At 53.1% G+C, this 17,801-nt stretch overlaps 1 protein-coding gene and 1 long non-coding RNA gene across 3 annotated transcripts; one reads left to right on the top strand and one right to left on the bottom strand.

Annotated features, from left to right (window-relative positions):
* The first annotated feature begins 931 nt into the window (after positions 1–931).
* On the top strand, positions 932–13,186 carry LOC116943298 (uncharacterized). 2 transcript variants are annotated; one of them, XR_004402911.2, is made up of 4 exons: positions 932–1,406; positions 3,947–4,100; positions 4,716–4,890; positions 7,704–13,186. It is a non-coding gene; the product is annotated as an uncharacterized LOC116943298 (long non-coding RNA). The 2 variants fall into 2 exon arrangements; XR_004402910.2 differs by having other exon boundaries at positions 3,947–4,167.
* LOC116943299 (uncharacterized) lies at positions 11,640–17,795 on the bottom strand. The gene is made up of 2 exons (XM_032956037.2): positions 17,625–17,795; positions 11,640–14,765 (listed from the first exon to the last, which is right to left on the bottom strand). Exon 2 carries the CDS (start codon positions 14,747–14,749, stop codon positions 13,373–13,375), a length of 1,377 nt encoding a protein of 458 aa, XP_032811928.2. The 5' UTR covers positions 14,750–14,765; positions 17,625–17,795; the 3' UTR covers positions 11,640–13,372.
* Between the last annotated feature and the right edge of the window lie 6 nt (positions 17,796–17,801).

The raw sequence follows: 17,801 nt of genomic DNA, 5'->3' as shown, positions 1-17,801 counted from the left end.
CCACAACACAAATGGCCCTTCATCAGGTGAAGGGACCGGACTGTCCAGAGGACAGCGTTGGAGTGAAATCAGCCAAGCCCAGGTCGCATCCTTTAAGCTGTGTGGGAGGAAACAAAGGCGCCTTGACAAAGGAATTAGCATAACAATGAGCATGATGTACGTAGGAGGTACATGATGGACCATGATGGACCAGGCGCGGGGGAGACCATGATGGACCAGGCGCGGGGGGAGGGGAGTTTACATAATGTTGGTGTGAAGGGAAATAAGCAGCTGTGAAAGTTGGAAAGATGTTCTAAATCAAACCAAACATTAAACTAATTTTCAATGGTACAGTATATTTTTTCATCATGTACCTCCTACGTACATCATGCTCATTGTTATGCTAATCCCTTTGTCAAGGCGCCTTTGTTTCCTCCCACACAGCTTAAAGGACGTGACCTGGGCTTGGCTGATTTCACTCCAACGCTGTCCTCTGGACAGTCCGGTCCCTTCACCTGATGAAGGCCACTTGTGTTGTGGCCAAAACGTCGTGATTTTTTATTTGTTTCATTTTATTTTTTACCTACGTGACTTTACCGAATAGAACCAAAGAGTATGGACGACAGGGGATTATTGTGTCCGTCCGTCCTGCATCCAAAAATGGGAGGGGTGGGGCTGGGTGGAGAGGGGAGGGTGGGGAGGGGCTAGGTGGGGAGGGAGGGGTGGGTGGGGAGGGGAGGGTGGGGAGGGTGGGGCTGGGTGGGGAGGGGAGGGTGGGGAGGGGCTGGGTGGGGAGGGTGGGGAGGGGCTGGGTGGGGAGAGAGGGAGGGGTGGGTGGGGAGGGTGGGGAGGGGCTGGGTGGGGAGGGTTGGGAGGGGCTGGGTGGGGAGGGTGGGGCTGGGTGGGGGGTAGGAGGGGTGGGGCTGGGTGGGGGGTAGGAGGGGTGGGGCTGGGTGGGGAGGAGCTGGTCACCCCGTGGTGCCCTTATAAAACTCAACGTTTAACCTACTCACGCCGGCTTGTGCCCGCCCTCACAGTCGGGCATATTTGCGGAATACAACACGCCGCCGTGGACCTTGGCCATTGACCGAGCAACCCAACGTTCCTACCAGCTCTCTCCGCAGGAATGTGTTTAAACTGAGACCCCACAATACGTGCTTCCCGAGGAATGTATTAACCACGCGTGTGCTGGCGGGCCACGTTCTTCCCGTCTGTGTTTGCGTACGCAGGCGGTCATTTCTCATCTTCGCGATCGCTAATTGACGGTGCGGGGAGGGGGCCCAACGAGTCAACAACGACACTACCCCGAGGCTCAGCCCCAGAAGCGACAATTACTCGGCAAACACGGCAGAGGCACCAGAAGAGCGCCCGCTCGCCCTCATGCGTGGGCCATTGAGTGAACCCGCCCCATGCCGTCATCCGTCGATGTGCGTGGATCGTGAGCAGATGCGACACGAAACTCCACCTCGTGCGCGCGCGTCTCTCCATCGCTCTTTCCCTCTCTCTCCGTAGGTTTTATACCCCCCATTCCGCATCACCGTCAACGATCATCAGCCATGATCAATCCACTGCCAGACCAACGCCCCCCCCCCCCCCCCCCCACACAAGTCGTGCCGATCTCTTACGGTCGGGACTGGGATTAAAATGACACATTCCTTCACCTATTCACCTCTGACGGTGAGCCACAAGTCACCGTACCGGCTGCCAACCAACGCACCGTTATCCACCTTGGCCAGTTTCAGATCTGTTTTTTTTAATGCAACATGAGACGTGTAAAGCTGAATCCGCGTTACGACAGACAGAGCTATTGTGTGTGTCGTTAACCCTCCTCCACCCGACACAGCCCGTGGAGTGCTCTTCAGCACTCCGGCGGTCGCTACTGAAGCAGTAACAATTTACCACGTTTGTTCATCACTTGACAAGGTTATTCATTGGCAATGTCGAGTGGTGGTGGGGCGCGGGAGGGGCACGACAGAATATTGACATGATTAAAAAAACAATCTATTTTGAAAAATGTCGGCACATAGCCGGTAGCCACCCACACAGCGCAGCCACTTTGGCTTTCATGACTAAACCACGCTGCAGGGTTTACCATTGCGTCGCAGTATCGTTTTTGGCCCCTACAAATTCGAGGCCCTGGGATTGATGGCCCAAAGCCCCCTGCGTTAATCCGGGCATGCTCGCGGGCCTGCAATTGCATCGGATGGGATTAGTCCTGTTAGCTATGGCGAACCTTCCTACCAAGCACCCTTAACTTACGAGTCAGGGGCCGTCCATAAATGACGTCACGCGATTTTGGACGATTTTTGACCCCCCCCCCCCGTCGTCACACGGCGTCACAAAAAGTCAGACCCCCCTCAAATATGACGTCACAAAGTTCTGCCCCCCCCTTCCCCCCCCAAAATAAAACATGCTTCAAATCGCTTTAAACTATTGTCATTGTAATGCGTATTTAATGTGGCGCTGCACTCTGATGTTGTAGGAGAAAACATTTATAAAAATTATATTTAATTAAGTAGAACGTGTTGTCTATATTTATTTAAAGTTGCGCATTTTGATGTGACGTTACATTTCTGAAACCCCCACCCCCCCTCGTCACACATCGTCACAAATATCTGACCACCCCCACCGCTAGGTGCGTGACGTCATTTATGGACGGCCCCTCAGCATTGCTCTCAGTGAGAACTCGCTGCTTACACTGGACGGCTCGATGGAGAGTTGAGAGAGAGAGAGAGAGGTGTTACCACGGCTGACGGAGCGACTCGGGGTCAGCTTAGCCTGACATGAGACGCTGCGTGTGGTCGCTATTACGGAACGGCGCTGCGCTCATCACTTGCTGTGTGAATGATGAAACGAGTAGAGAGGTGTGCACGGGCACCACTGTGACCCGGGAAGGTCTGCCTCGTATTGGCGACGACAGACGCCGTCGCCTGAACTTTACAAACCTGCCACGGGCGCACGCAATTCGCACAGAGCAGGCGATATCATTATAAACACCTGGCCGCTTATATTGCCAACATCGACGTCGTCGTCAGGGATGTTCTACCCACTGCTGGATGAAGACATGCAATCACCATCCTCCAAGTATACATACGAATTATTTGGCCGAAAACATCTTAATACATAGAGGACCGCAGAACGCGGATATTTTTTTGGTAGCGCCGAATCACCACTTAGCTGCCGCATTCCCCCGTCGTCTGTGATTCCTATTCCTCTGTGGTTCCTATTCCTCTGTGTTTCCTTGTCATCTGTGGTTCATATTCCTCGCGCCTCTGAGTCGTCCTCCCCCTCTCTCTGTGAGAGCGAGTGAACACTGTGTGGTGGAGGCGCGTTACAAGTTCACATTATCACTACGACTACATTCCATAATAGAGCTTTTTGGGTTGCGTCAATATAAATGCGTCGTTAAACCCGCCACCGCGCGACACAGCCAATGAGTAAGGTTTTTCACTCTCCAACACACAACCGATTAGTGCTGAACTAGTAACGAATTGTTTACGTGACAAACCTTATTGGTTGGCTGTGTCGGGTGGTGGCGGGTTTAACGACACATTTCTATTCACACGATCTAACCCAAACAACTTCTATTGTGGATATTTATCGCGAATGTCCCACTCCTACAACCACTCCGTGTTAAACTCAAGTTAACATTATGACTACGACTGCGATGCGAGAACGGTCTCGCGCGAACCGTTCGCATTGCTCCGTCTCCACGGCGGTGGCCCTCTCGGGCTGCGTTATCTCCTTTAAGTTGTCGATGCATCGTCGGTGTAGTCCATCAGCAGCCGCCAGTCATTCCGTTCCACTAAAGCGGTGTCCCCACCCGAACTCGCTAATTTCCATCGCGAGCCATTTGTTCCCCGATACGCGAATTCTCTCCGTTCTGTCGCTCAGTTTAATATGCGCGCGTGCGTGTCGGCCACGCTGCTGTACATAACTAATCTGCGACACCCCTTCCTCCCGTTAGCTCCAAGCGTTATGGAAACAACGCAAGGGCGTTGTGACTCGCAGCGGTCCCCGGGGTTCGCATGTCGCCGTGGGTGAGGTGCGCGTGGAGGTGAACAGCGTCACGGGCGAGACCTCGGCCCCTCGATGTTGGCAAGGGGCCGAGCCGCCTGGAGGTGACTCCTGCCGTGAGGAGGTTGACACCGCCGCCTCCTGCTGCTGCCACATCCTGTCGTGTGCGGGGTGAGGTGGCGCAGTGGTTAGCGCACTGCGCTACGAACCCGGAGCTCCGCTTAACGATCAGTAGCAGTGGCCGGATATTTTTAACTGTTCCGGACCTCCCCTCGGTCGACTTAGCCTCAAACGAATAGATCTGTCTCGGTGTGTTATCATCAGCACTGGGGAGACAAAGGCGGAGGGGTTTGGTGTTGCCCACCGACCCCCTCGTGTGCTGAGCCGGCCTGCATACGTGCGCGCTAACGGCACTTGCCTCAACAGCCTGTCCAGGCTATATGGGGGATCTTTGCCTTTGCACGCATAATGTGACCAGCTACACGCCACAGCGTTCTGTATTTATGACGCGCGCGCGTCAGCATTTCCCGACGGCTGTCAGCGCCCTCCGTATCAAGCGCAGGGTTTTTATTTTTAAATCTTCCTTCCACGGTTGTAATGTATCTTCTCCATGAAACAAACAAAATAACGTCGTGGACGTGACTAATGAGTCGTGACAATTACCTATTTGGGTTTCTTTCATGTTTTATATTAATAAATGCGCGTATATTCCATTACAGGTATCCCCAAATCATCCACAACGCGCCAGATCTCGCCAGACGTTGGGAAGCTGAGCGGGGCTTGACCCTGGACACGACCCTGCGCAATGGACGGGTGCGGTGCGCGTTGCGGGCAGCAGAGAACGGTGCAGCCAAATCCACGTCGTTCGTTCGCCAACCCGCACTGCCCATCTCGGTGAGGTTTCGAGATTCCTCGCAGCGCGCACGCGGCGTGCAGAAGACACCCGCGGGCGGCTGCACTTGACCAATTTGTACTTCGATTACTTCATTTTTTATATTGATCTATTTTTAGCGACTCGCTTACCTGTTCTCCGTTACATCGCCTTGCGCAGTGGTTGTTGATGTAACTCGCCGACCACCCCCCCCCCCCCCCGCCATGCTGTACTTCGGTGAAATAGAGAGCTCCGTAGCTCATCGGATTCCTCCGGGCTAACTTAAGATTCTGACTCTGCGCTTGTTGCCCGTGCACAATGCGTACATGGACATTGGAGACTGTAATGCCCTGCTTTTTGGAATCCCGAGCGAGCACCTATACAGTCTGCAGTATGTTCAAAATGTGGCCGTGCTGGGTGCTAACTGGTACACGCTTTAAGGATCACACCACACACATGTGCTCCTGTCCCTTCTCTGGCTCCCTGTGCGTACCCATCTTGATTTTAAAATTCTCTTGCTGGTATCCAAGGCCTTAAATGGAATAGCTCCTCCCTGCATTCATGACCTCCTCCAGCCACGAATATTCCATCGATATCATTGAGATCTTCAGATTGGGCGTGCTCGCCCTGGGCACGGCTGTGTGGGGACATCTGCTGGCCGCCACAGCTGGGAACTCTGTAACAGACATTGGGTGGCTGTCGTGGACTCGAGAGACCCGCGGGGGTCCTTCCCACACCGCTGTGGCTGCAGTGACCTGCCACTGCAGCCGCCACGCCTGGGACAACGCCTTGAAGCTTGCACGGAACGATCCTTCAGCGGTCGATGTGGAGAATGCTTCACGGTATTAAAATGAATAAAAAACGCGTCCTTCCCACATCTGCATCTCCGGCTCCGATGAGCATCTTTGATTAGCACGGTTGGCTACGTACTGTGCGATCGAAGCTCAACGTGCAACACACATACACACACACACTTACTCCTTATATATAAATAAGCGTTTTCTTAAACAACCAATCAGCGCCACGGCCTTCTGGGAGTGCATCTATCTGCTCGGCAGCATTGGTGCAGTGCAAGCAAATTATTTCTGGACCGGCTTCAAAGTCCCGTGTGTCATCAGCAGCGCCAGGTGCTCGCTTGAGCCAACGATGGTGAACTGCGCGATGTTCACGTCACCGTTTTTCCGAGTGAGGAATTCTGCGAATAATAAGACGCACTTCTTTGCCTGTGCTGTATTGCAGAGTGGGGAGCGATAGTGTAGCGGTTAGCGCGCTGCGCTATGAACCCGGCGACCCGGGTTCGATTCCCGCTCACGGCCAACACCAGTGACGATTATCTGAACCGGTCCCGGGCCTCCCCTAGGTCGACTCAGCCTCAAATGAGTACCTGGTGCGGTGTGTAAACATTGCCACTAGGGAGACAAAGGCGGTCGGGCGTGGTGCTGGCCACCCACCCCCTCGTGTAGCGTTCCGGCCTTCATAGGTGCTCGCTAACAGCACTTGCCCCGACAGTGTGTTAAGGCTATATGGGGGATCTTTGTATTGCGGGCGTGCGTCTTCTAAGCGGGAAATCCCGGCAGTACGCTCTCACGGGCGTCAATTCAGGTCAGGTCTACCGCCAATCACAAACTCCATTTAGAGACACCCCACTGATCCCCGAGTGAATACCGAGACAGCGGTTGGCTCCATATCTCACAGAGGACCCCGAGTGATACAATATTGAATTTGCGTGTTGTGAGATGCGTGGGAGACATGTAGCTGCATAGTAACATGCCACCGGATTGACGTCACTCGATTTTGGACGATTTTTGACCCCCCCCCCTTCGTCACACGGCGTCACAAGAAGTTAGACCCCCCCCCCCCTAAAATATGACGTCACAAAGCTCTGCTTCAAATCTCTTTAACTATTGTCATTGTGGCGCTGCACTCTGATGTTGTAGGAGAAAACATATATGAAACAGTCTATTTAATTTATTTATTTAAAGTTGCGCATTTTGATGTGACGTCACATTTCTCAAACACCCCCCCCTCTGTCACACATCGTCACAAATGTCTGCCCCCCCCCCCAGGTGCGTGACGTCATTTATGCACGGCCCCATACCGCAGTATAATTGTATAACTTTACGACTGTCGTCTTCCATGGGACGCAGTGGTGTAGTGGTCAGCGCACCGGACTTGCAATCCAGAGCTCACCGGTTCGACCACCCGGCGCGGCAGCTGAAACAATGGGACATTTTTTTTAATCCCTCCGCTTCCGTCCACCCAGCAGTGTAGAACTGGTACTCAGCAGTCGATCGGTTGGTCTTGTGGTGGTTGTTGTTGTTGTTTGACTTGCATCCCACTGGGATTTTTGCACACAGCGTTGGTATACGGTGCTTTTTCTGGAAGCTTTTGTTGTTTTTTTGCTGTTTTTTTCCTGGATTTTTCCGTTTGCGCATAGTCACTTTAAGATGTTTTCTTGTTCATGTTTTTGTTTGTTGCGGTTGCACCCAATTCAAGAGCCGAATGGCTCACAGGACTATACCAAATAAATTAAACTGAAAACTGGTGCAGAGTGTGGTTACTGCCACCTCTTCTAAGATCCCTGGAAGAGTGGGAGCAACGACACCGTCTCGCGGAGGCCTTTCCACCAGCAGTGGCGTGAGCGAGCAATTTCAGGGCCGCGCCTTTACTCTATAACCCTACCGTTGGGATGAGAGCCCCTGCACAATTGTATCTTTGACTGCAGCCGGTTTGCGGTGTGGGCAGTGTTTTTGTAACGTGATTTCATGCGCGCTCTGATTTTAAAATGCTGACAACTGCAACACCCCCTCCCTCCCTGCCGCCAACTCAATTTCAGCTCGACTTGCCTGGCGAGTTAAGCTCACGACCACGGCGTCACATCTGCATCTGTCACGGAAGCAACTGGCGGATAAGAAAGAGGATGCGAAACGGCACGAGGAAGAGGATGGAAAGCCAATGAATACATCGACACTCCAGGAAAAAAGAATGAGAAGTGAAACCTCAGCGCCCGCGCGAAATTAAGCAACGGGGAAACCACTGAAGCGTGGGATTCGCCTACACCTCCCGTGTATGACCCACTGGACATGTGTGGGGGAAAAAAAAAGCTTCATAGCTCATCGGATTCTTCCAGTCTAAACAACGTTTCTGGGTCCGTGTATCGTCCTGGATTATTTGAAATTAACCCAGCAGTGGAATGACCGTGACTGATGTTGATGATGACTTTCACGTATTGATGAGTTCCTTAGGGCGCAGGGTAATAGCGCAATGGATGGAGACATTTTTTTGGAATAACAAAGCACGCCTTCACATTATAAGACGCACTTTTCTCCCTGAAAGTCAAAACAAAAGTTGAGGGTGCGTTTTATAATCCGGTGTGAGAGACCAGCTTTGTATAACTGTATTTTTATAACTTTATTCACAGTGGGCACGAGATTGGGGGGTGCGCCGTACTTTTTCCCGAACGCCTTTTTAATCCGGATGATCTGCGGTGATTAGACTCGTGGAAATATTTTCTTTACAGCCAGGGCAACAGGGCGATTGGAAAATGTCGAGAGACTGAGCTCTATTGCGGCGTTAAATATAAACACACGACTGTTAGATAAAAATAGTGTGGCGCAAAGAGGACATCGTGCTGCAGTGAGCACACGTACTGTACGTGTGCCACTACTACACCGATGGATACAAGAATTCCTGCGCCGTGTTGGTCAATGGGGTATTTTAACCATACTTCACCACTGGGGTTGGTGAAAGGAGGAGGAGGAGGAGGCATGACCGGCTCTGATACATTTAAGATAAAACTCTTGCAAAAAAAAAAGAGTCAACAGACTCAGATTGTTCCGTACATATAAAGGCCATCTTATTATTATGCAACACATTCTTTCGTGCTAATAGATTTACTAACAATCCTGAACGAATCAGAATAGGAGCCAAACGAGTTTACACGCCCAACGCCCATGTTAATGTTATTCACAGCAATTATTGACCGGAGACAGAAATCCATGATGGGCATGAAGGGATGTGGCAGGACACGTTTCTCTACCCTGCAGGGCGATGCCGAGCGGGAGAGACTGTCAGTGGCTATGCCTCGCCACTGTTCAACGACGAAGTCACAGTTAATTACCACCGCCTGTCTCTGCCTCTCATGCATTATAAAACACATTATAAACACTCAGAAGACCATTGCAACCGACTAAAAGAGACGCCGTGTTTTTTTGTTCTAAAGGGTATGCACAAAGGGCACACGCACGGTTAATTAATTTGTTTGGATTAAATATGGGGGTTGGGGGGGGGGCTGAAATTAAGACTCCTCGAATGAAAACAAGGAAGCGTTTGTCTTGACGACAGTGTCTATCTGCTCAGACCGTCAGGACGTTCGTGCAAATTCCACATTCCTATGGCGCACACCACTATACACAACAACAACCGCCATTCGCCACTAAGTGGTGGTGACGTCACCACGGCGCCTGTGCCAGGCCATGTGCACCTTGAGGCCAAGGTGCACATGGCAGGAGGTCACGGGGCAGATCCAGCAGGTGCAATGGGTCGACTGACTGAGGTGACTGAGATGACTGGCCGATGCACCACCTGTGCCCCCTACTGTGCCAACCTGCTGTGTTTTAGCCGCTCGGCGCTCCGCTCGTTGTTGTGAGCGTCGCTCCTCCGCCTTCCGTTGCTGTTGGAGGGCGACTGCCTCCAACTGCCCAGTAGCGTCCTTTACGAGCCTCCTCCACAGAGGCCGATCTTGACACCGCTAGTACCAGTCATCGGCAAGTCCACTCAGCTCCACGTCCTCCTGTACCACATCACTCCATCTCTTCTCTAGCCCGTGCTGCGCCCGTTTAGCCCCCTCGATCCGGCCGAACACGCACACCAAGAGACAATCACTGCTGCCGACTTCCCACAAAGTTGCGTTCACTTTAGTAACTCCAGGGACATTATGGGCTGAGTTCTGTCGTAAACTTACAGCTGCAATGTTTTGTGAAGGTCACTGTGTTTGGCATACGATGACAAGTATTGCAAATTTTAAAAAAAGCGTTGCTCACTCCCTTAAACAGGAACATGCGACGGACAGTTACCAAAACAGTGGTTATCTTTGCGAGCGCATCCTGCAAAATTATTTAAACTAACGGAGGCGTACAACTGTAGGTTTAACACGTAGGCTTTCGCGACCAATATTATTCATAATAACGTTTTTTAGGTTAGATCGCGTAAGTATAAATGTGTCGTAACCCTCCACCACCCGACAGCCAGTAAGGTTTGTCACATAAACACAACGTGCCAATTAGTGACTACTTCAGCCCACCGGTGTGTTGGATAGTAAATCCACAATATGAACAATTTGAGTAGTACGACGTTTCGCTGAAAAATTACATCCAGCGGCATCGGGCGATTTGCCAGAATTAAAAAAAAACGTTTATTATGAATTGTACGTTACTCGACGAACATTACCGGACAATGAAGGCAAGGTTTAAGAGACTGCTCCGTGACGCAAGGCGTTTGTAGGGCTTCGAGAAATGTGTCTCTTAGCTCACCGTCGTTTAGCCTTGAGTGGAGGTGAGGGGCCGCCCCATCGTTCTTCCAGACGTCACGGCCACTGTCCTGAACCATTCATGGTGGGGACACCTTTGACCAGTGCCCTCTCAAAATCCGATATTTGGTAATTCCACCAAACAACATACTTTGACTCCCCGCAGAGGTCACATTTGAAGTTTAAAAGCGCTGTCCACCAAACTGCAGGACGTTCCCCCTGCACTGTCGCAATCACTCACGGGGACAATACGAAAATAACGCCCCCTTCACATAAAGAAACGTCCCAAACGGGATGTTGCTGGATCAATGTCGCCTAAGTCAACCGGGGCGCAGGGCCCAGTGTCTTGGCTCCCACCTCCTCACTCCGACCCCGGAGCCACTGGATCTCGGTGCGAGCCCCCGGGCTCTCCTCCCATCAGCTTCCCACTCCCGCCCACCTCTCACTGTCGTCTAATGGGAGCTGCAATTCTTCTCTCTCTCTCCCTCACTCCGCTTCCCTCCTACTCCTGCTGCAGTGGCGTCAGCGCCGAGTGATGGCTGGACTCTGGGGAGGGTGAATTTGGGTCGTGAGCTCAAGCGCCGTGGCTTCTGAACGCAATTTTATGCGAGGCAGTCTTCAAATATCGCGCTCGACTGTGGTCGCCATATGGATAAACTGAGCCATGCCATGGGAATGTGGAATATCCGCAATTGGCTGTTCTGTTCTATTTGTGCATGTAGCTGTGTGTTCGGGAGGTAAATGGCAATGTCGATGTTTGCTTGCCACGAGAGGGCTTCAGGAGAGAGAGTGTAGTTTTGCCGTTCCTCCTCCGTTGAAGGATTGCAGACTACATTGGTGTATGATTTGATCACAAGTTTGTGTTGCATAACCACAATCGCGCTGTTGTTTGTGTCTTTAATTTCCCATTAATGAAGATGTTCGCATCAGCCTGTTGATGTTCTCAGAATCTTCATTTAGAGAGGAGCCATCTGATGAGCTGTGGAGCTCGTTTTCACGGATGCTCAAATGTTCTGATGCGGTTGATGGTCATACCACCAGTGTCTTCCAGGAATGTCACAGCCAGCGTTCTTCCTGATCTGGGCGAGATTCAAGGATGGTGACAGCAGCAGCAGAACGATCCCAGAAGGGGATGCATCGGAACTTGGCTCAATACGGACGATGGGGATGAGTGATGCACCACACCCGTTTGACAGTCGAGGCGTGTTGCCCTGTGCCCCGTGACATTAACAGCGGTGTACCGTACCGTTTTTTTCTCGTGTTTATTGAAATATTTCACCTAGAAAATCCCTTGAGATAGAAAATCTCGTTCACAGGCGAGTCCAAGGCATCAAGTGACGCACGCATAGCAAAAACGTAATGGCAAGTATAAAAACATTTTAAAATATAGACCTTATACAGTCGATCAGACAATGCCAAACACATTCATGACAATGTTAAATTCAGCATTACACTTTCGATGCAATTGCTTCATATTGTCTAAGTGTCGTATTTAAAAGATAACGCTCTACTGTGGTTAAGGAGAGCCACAAACCTCAAAGTAAAAAAGTAATGCAGATAGGCAAGCAGCCTGTCCATGGCCTCAACCGGTCCAGTGTTCTCACGGTAAGCACCCAGCCAGCAGCCAGGGCCGTCCATAATGGGGGAAGCGGGGACCGCGTCAACTCACACCCCCGACGCCTTCAAACCAAACCTAAAGTATGACTTCTGGCACCGTGCCGTCGAAGCGCGCCCCCCCCCCCCCCAGATCGCGGGGCCCGGGGCGGTCGCCCCTATTCGCCGTACCCTAGGGACCGCTCTACGCACAGCACCCGCACCCAGAGCAGTGCCTGTTTTGTCGTCGTCCATTGGCTCTCTGTGCGTGGGAAGGGAACCAATTTAGGGATGCCACCTTCCCCGCGAACCTCGCCCAGTCGACCTTGGGTCATTCTGCAATTATTATCATCGGGCATGATCTAACCACTGCTGGATGAAGGCCTGCCCGAGCCGTCACCATCACGGTCCTGCGGTGGTGTGCCACTCCACCTCGCACCTGGCACATCGGTTGATTCCACTGCTCCATGTCTGTGGGTGGAAGTCGTCTCCGTCGCTAATTTCAACCACCGGACGTCGTCCTTGCCGGCGCTGCGCCCTTCCCACGCCGATCGTCTATTACCCGAGCAGCGCGCGTGTGTTCTGTGTTCCTCCGCGAGCCTCAAAATGTGTAAATGTTGTGGCTTGGCTCTCCAACACACCGGCGTGCTGTACTAGTGACGAATTGGCCACGTTCTTCTTCCTTGGTTCTTTCGGTAAGGTCACGTAGAATGAGAATAAAATAATAAAATAACACAATAAAATTCTCACGACGTTTACGTGATAACCCTTACGAGTTGGCTGTGTCGGGTGGTGGCGGGTTTTAACGACACATATTTATTGCGATTTAACCCAAAAACCTCTATTATGGATGATGATATTGGTCGCGAAAGCCTGCTACGTTTTAAACTGCGCGGCTTCCAAAGATTTCCGAGGACTTTGCGGTGCCGCGAATGTTGCGTCGGGCCGTGCCCATCACCACGGCCGCGCTCCGGGGGTCACGCATTCTCTGGTGTGCGGAGCGGTGCGAGGGAGTCGGCAAAGCGGTACCCGTAACTTCGACACGAGCGCCGCGGTCTAAACGTTTCCTCATTGGGCCACTCTCGCCAAATGCGATGATCGTGGTCTCTTCTCAGACGACAGTTCTCACCCGGTTCAACAAAATAAACTCGGACTCGTGGAAAGGAAAACAAAAATAAACGTGCTCCGTATAAACCTGAGCGCATCCCAATCGTGCATGCAAGATGACTTGCAAAGAAAGAAACCAAGCACGTGTGTGTGTGTGAATGAGTGTGTGTGTTTGAGTGTGTAGCCATCGGCGGACGTGGATTCGATGGACGGTGAGAGGGCCGTTGAGCCTACGCGCCGATACAATGCGGCCGAGCAGGAGATGCGGGGCGCAAGTTTCAATTTGAGAATTGCCAAATCGTCCTTTGGGTGTTGGCTTCCGTGTAGATGTCACTCAGCTTATACTTGGAAACCATGACTTTGTTCCTGCGGATTAAACAGCGTCCGAGGGGCATCTTGTGATGGACGCGCGCCACGTGCTGAACGTACTCGCAGAAGCACATGCCCTCCTCCACGTGGCTGACGGCGGCTCCTCCCGCATCCTTCGGCGCGAAGCCCTTGTTCACCGCGGTCGCGACGTAGGCGCACGAGAAGAGGCGCAGGGCCTTGGCGAACAGCTCCTCGGTTTCCGCGGGCGTGAGGCTCAGGCACGCGTTCAACATGTCGCAGACGACCACGCGGCACTGCTCCACGCACATGTACACGAAGAGCAGTTCCCCCCTGGGCCCGCATCCCGCCATGATGCTGCGCGTGATGAACACGCGGTTGGCCTCCCCGACCCGCTCATGCAGCCGTGCCTGCTGCCTGCGGTACTCGTGCCGGGGCCACGTCCACACGTACCACAGCGTCCCGAGCAGCAGCGCCAGCAACAGCACCAAGCCGCTGATTGACGCGGGGAGGATTAGACGGTTTTCGGTATATTGGATAAATCTATAGTAGATGGCTATAAAAGCAACGATCAGCGCGACCATCAAGATATGCAACAGTCTTTTGCATCTTTCTCGCTTTTCATTTTCACTGAAGACGCTCGCCGTCTTTGGCATTTTGTTGATGATGAGCATGGCCTTCATGAAGTCCTGCAGGCTGACGATCCACCCGAGCGTCAGCGGGATCATGTACTCGTTGAAGGTGCCGACTTTCCAGGGCTCCAGGTTCTGCTCTCGCGGTCTCATCACCTGGAGCAGCATCCCGTTGTGCATCATGCGGGAAGGCGATGGAAGGGTTGCGGACAACTCGATGAGGCTGTTCGGCGTGCGCAGCACGGCCTCCAGCTTGACCAAGAAGTTCGGGTCGGCGGCGTCCAGGCAGGTGAGGTGCTTGAGCTGGAAGGGTATGTCGACTGGCCCCACGAGAATTGGCACGATCGCTTTGCCGATCTTCGTGTTGCCCAGGATGCTCATGTGCGTCTCCCACGTGCACCATCGGCTGGTTAAGTAGTCGGCGCTCAAGGCCAGCAAGATCTTTTGGCTCCTGTGGATGGCGTCCACCATGTTGTCCACGATGGGCTTCCCGGCGAGGAAGTCTCGCTCGTGATGACACACTCTGAACCCACGCTCGGGGCCCTCCAGTTTGGAGATGAGCCCCTGAGCCCAGTCGCTGTCGGCGTCGCAGTAGCTGAGGAAGCAGGTGAACATTCGCAGAGGCTGGAAATCGCACAGGCTGTCTGTGTCTTCCTCCAACTGCAGCAGTCCAACGTTGTCTTGCTCGTCGGCCATGGTTAAGATTTTTAATCTGCCAGGCACAAATATAGACAATGACACACACGGCGCGCCAGAAATGTGAGCGTAGTGGTAACTGCGTTTGATTCCCGGCCACAGCTGACATTGTTTGCAAGTAATATGTGAACCGGTCCTGGGCACAATCGTCACCGACCCGCACTGAGCAGCGTGGTGAAGTGTGGTTATCCAGCAGCAGATCGACAAAAGGCTGTCTCTAACATTACACTTTACCTGTACGTGAAATGGGAGCGCTTCTCAATATTCTGTGCACATACCAGGTCTGAGACCACAGGGTGGATAGGGGGCATGGCAGTGACACTTCAAAGTGAAGAGGCAGTCATAGAGCAGCCGAAGTTGGAAAACTTTTGAGTTTGGAATCGAACAGGGACAGCGGGGGAGGCAGGGAGCCGCCAGGCCAGACAGCTGGGGACAGGGAGGTCCCGACCCTGCGAGCCACAGTAGCGCAGGAGCGACCTCCCGCGGAGCGCAGCTGGTGGCAACAATGGGACGGACGCACGAGGGGCAGCAGAGCGAGATGGGATATCTAGAATGTTGTTACGACGTCGATCCCATTGCTCCGTGCCAAAGGAGTCATCCGCGAGATGCGCGCGCGTCTCGCCGTTTCCACGTGGCCACCCACGCCTCCTGCTGCTGCTGCTGCTGCTATCGCTGTTGCGTTCACATAAACTTCCCCCTGGCCCCATCCCACTTCTCTGCAAGCTGCCAGCGCGGAGCCGTGGCCTCGTGCCGTCACCAGCAGCTCCAGAAGCCGCGCGTCGACTCCGTGTCTCGAGCGGAGTCGGCGCAGGAGTAGTCACAACCACCACCACAACAACCACAACCACCACCACACTCACAATAACACAAAAACAACCACAACAACAACCACAACAGCAACCACAGCAACAACCACCACAACTACCAAAACCATAAAAACAACAAAAACAAACCATAATAACAACCATAATAACAACAACAATCACAACCACCACCACAACAACAACCACAATAACCAACACACCCACAATAACAAAAACCACAATAACAACCACAGCAACAACCACAACAACACCCACAGCAACAACCACCACAACCACAACAAGCCAACCACCACAATCATAATAACAAAAATAATAATAACCCCAATAACAACAACCACGATAACAACCACAACAAAAACCACCAGAACCACCACCACCACCACAACAACAACCACCACGATAACAACCACAACAACAAACACAACAACCACAACAACACCAACCTGCCGTGTGTTGCGCCGTTCCAATCTAGCGCCAATTCTAAAAAGCATGAACTGCACTCTGGTGCGGTGGTGTTCATTGTACCACGGTGTGTGCATTTAAATCGAAGTTTCGCTTCGCATTACATACGTGATTTTTTTCTTTTTTAAAGATGCAAACGAAGAGGAATTTTGCAAGTCTCTATCCTGAGAATAGCGGTGAATGCCAATCGAGACGTGAATGACGCGTCCGAGTGACCTCGAGACCCTCACGACTCAAGGAGCCCTTGCTGTGGAGTCGTCAAAGTGCTGCCGTCGAAGCTGCCTTACTTGTCAGCGTTGCAATGGTGTCGCACACAATTGTCTGCGCAATTGAATGAACCGTCAACGAACGCAGTCGCTTCGACTGCACGCTGCAGTCGAAGCGTCACCACCATCAGCCGTGATCAACCGGCTTGCATCTATCCATGAAAATGGAAAGCCTGCATTTGCGCGCTCAATTAATTGTTAATGAGCACCCCCAAAACTCCCGAATGCCCCCGAATGCCCCGCCCCTCACTGCACAGCCACCTAGTTATTGAATGATTATCGCTTTGACTCGTGCTCTGTTCCCGTGCCCGCGGCGTTTTGGCATCACGCGGCGCGGCGGCACCCGAGATGGGCGCCGAGGTTTCGAGCCACGCCCGTGCGCTCCGACTCCTCGAGATGCCCCCCCGCCCATCGCCCCCCCCACCACCCAGGTTGTCCTCTTGTTGCGCAACCCAAGTCCTCCTCGTCGTCTGTTTTCCCAGTGCGCTCTTGGCGAGCGCCGCTCTTGTGCCCCCGTTCGCACGAGGAAGGAGGTAGCGACGTGAACGACCGAGAGGGGGAGAACGAGCCTCGTTAGCGTGACTCGCGGCGCAGCGCTGTGTCGGCATGCCCGTCACACGCACGCCTCGCGGCCCGCATTCCTCATCATCGTGGTCGTCCGTTATCTCTCGATCCGCTGTTGGATAACAGCGGTGGCGTGACAATCCACCGAGCGTCCTGGCGCGCCAGTTGATTTCATTGCTCCAGCTCTGCCGTCGGAATGCCCCTCCATCGCTACTCTTCGCCACCGACCGGGCCGCCGTCTCTTCTCTCGCGGTCTTGCGACGCTACGACTCGTCCCGCTTCACGCACACGAGTCGCGATCCTCATCGCTCCATCTCCGCGGGCGGTTTGCGCTCCCTCCTTTGGCTGCCACTCCGCCGTTAGTCTCCATCACCGAGAGTCATCGCTCCGCGTGACATTTCCTGCCCAAGGCCCGATTACCTTTCTTCACAGTCGCGACACGTCTTACGATAACCTTTTGCATGCGTGTCTATTTTGTTATCCCCCACCCTCCCCGCACCTCCGATTAGCTACGTGCGGTGCGAAAGAAGTCCAAGGTCAACACACGCACGTAGACTTCTTCACCGCGTGCGTCTAGACGTCCGTCTCTCGCTGCAAGCGTGCGCGACTCTCCACGCTCCGCTCGTAACCCTCGGCTGTGCGTATGTCCCGCACTGTGTACGGCACAACCCAAGTGCTGTTGCTGCTGCTGCCGCCGCTGCTGCTGCACACGCTGTGAACGCTTCACGCGCCGTGAACACAAGCGGCCCACTCACTCACCTCTCCGTGGCGTCAGGGGACTCTGTGGAACTCTCCGCTACAGCTCCGTGTCACCAGCAGCAGCAGCAGCAGCCACCAGCGCCAGTGAACAGGCGCTTAAGTGTCGGCTTGCTGCGAGGCAGCCCCAGTGCGACTTGAGAGAGGTGGAGTGACAATTCTTGGCACGGCACCTCGTGA

The sequence above is a fragment of the Petromyzon marinus genome, chromosome 17 (assembly GCF_048934315.1).
Source record: "Petromyzon marinus isolate PM22_M1 ecotype Great Lakes invasive population chromosome 17, UKy_Petmar_22M1.pri1.0, whole genome shotgun sequence".
Classification (NCBI taxonomy): Eukaryota; Metazoa; Chordata; class Hyperoartia; order Petromyzontiformes; family Petromyzontidae; genus Petromyzon; species Petromyzon marinus.
The sequence above is the reverse complement of the archived record's forward strand: the minus strand, read 5'-3'. Positions and strand labels throughout refer to the sequence as shown.

What these genes read in the sequence shown, in the direction of transcription:
- LOC116943299 (XM_032956037.2), bottom strand. Translation starts at nt 14,749, where the DNA reads ATGGCCGACGAGCAAGACAACGTTGGACTGCTGCAGTTGGAGGAAGAC.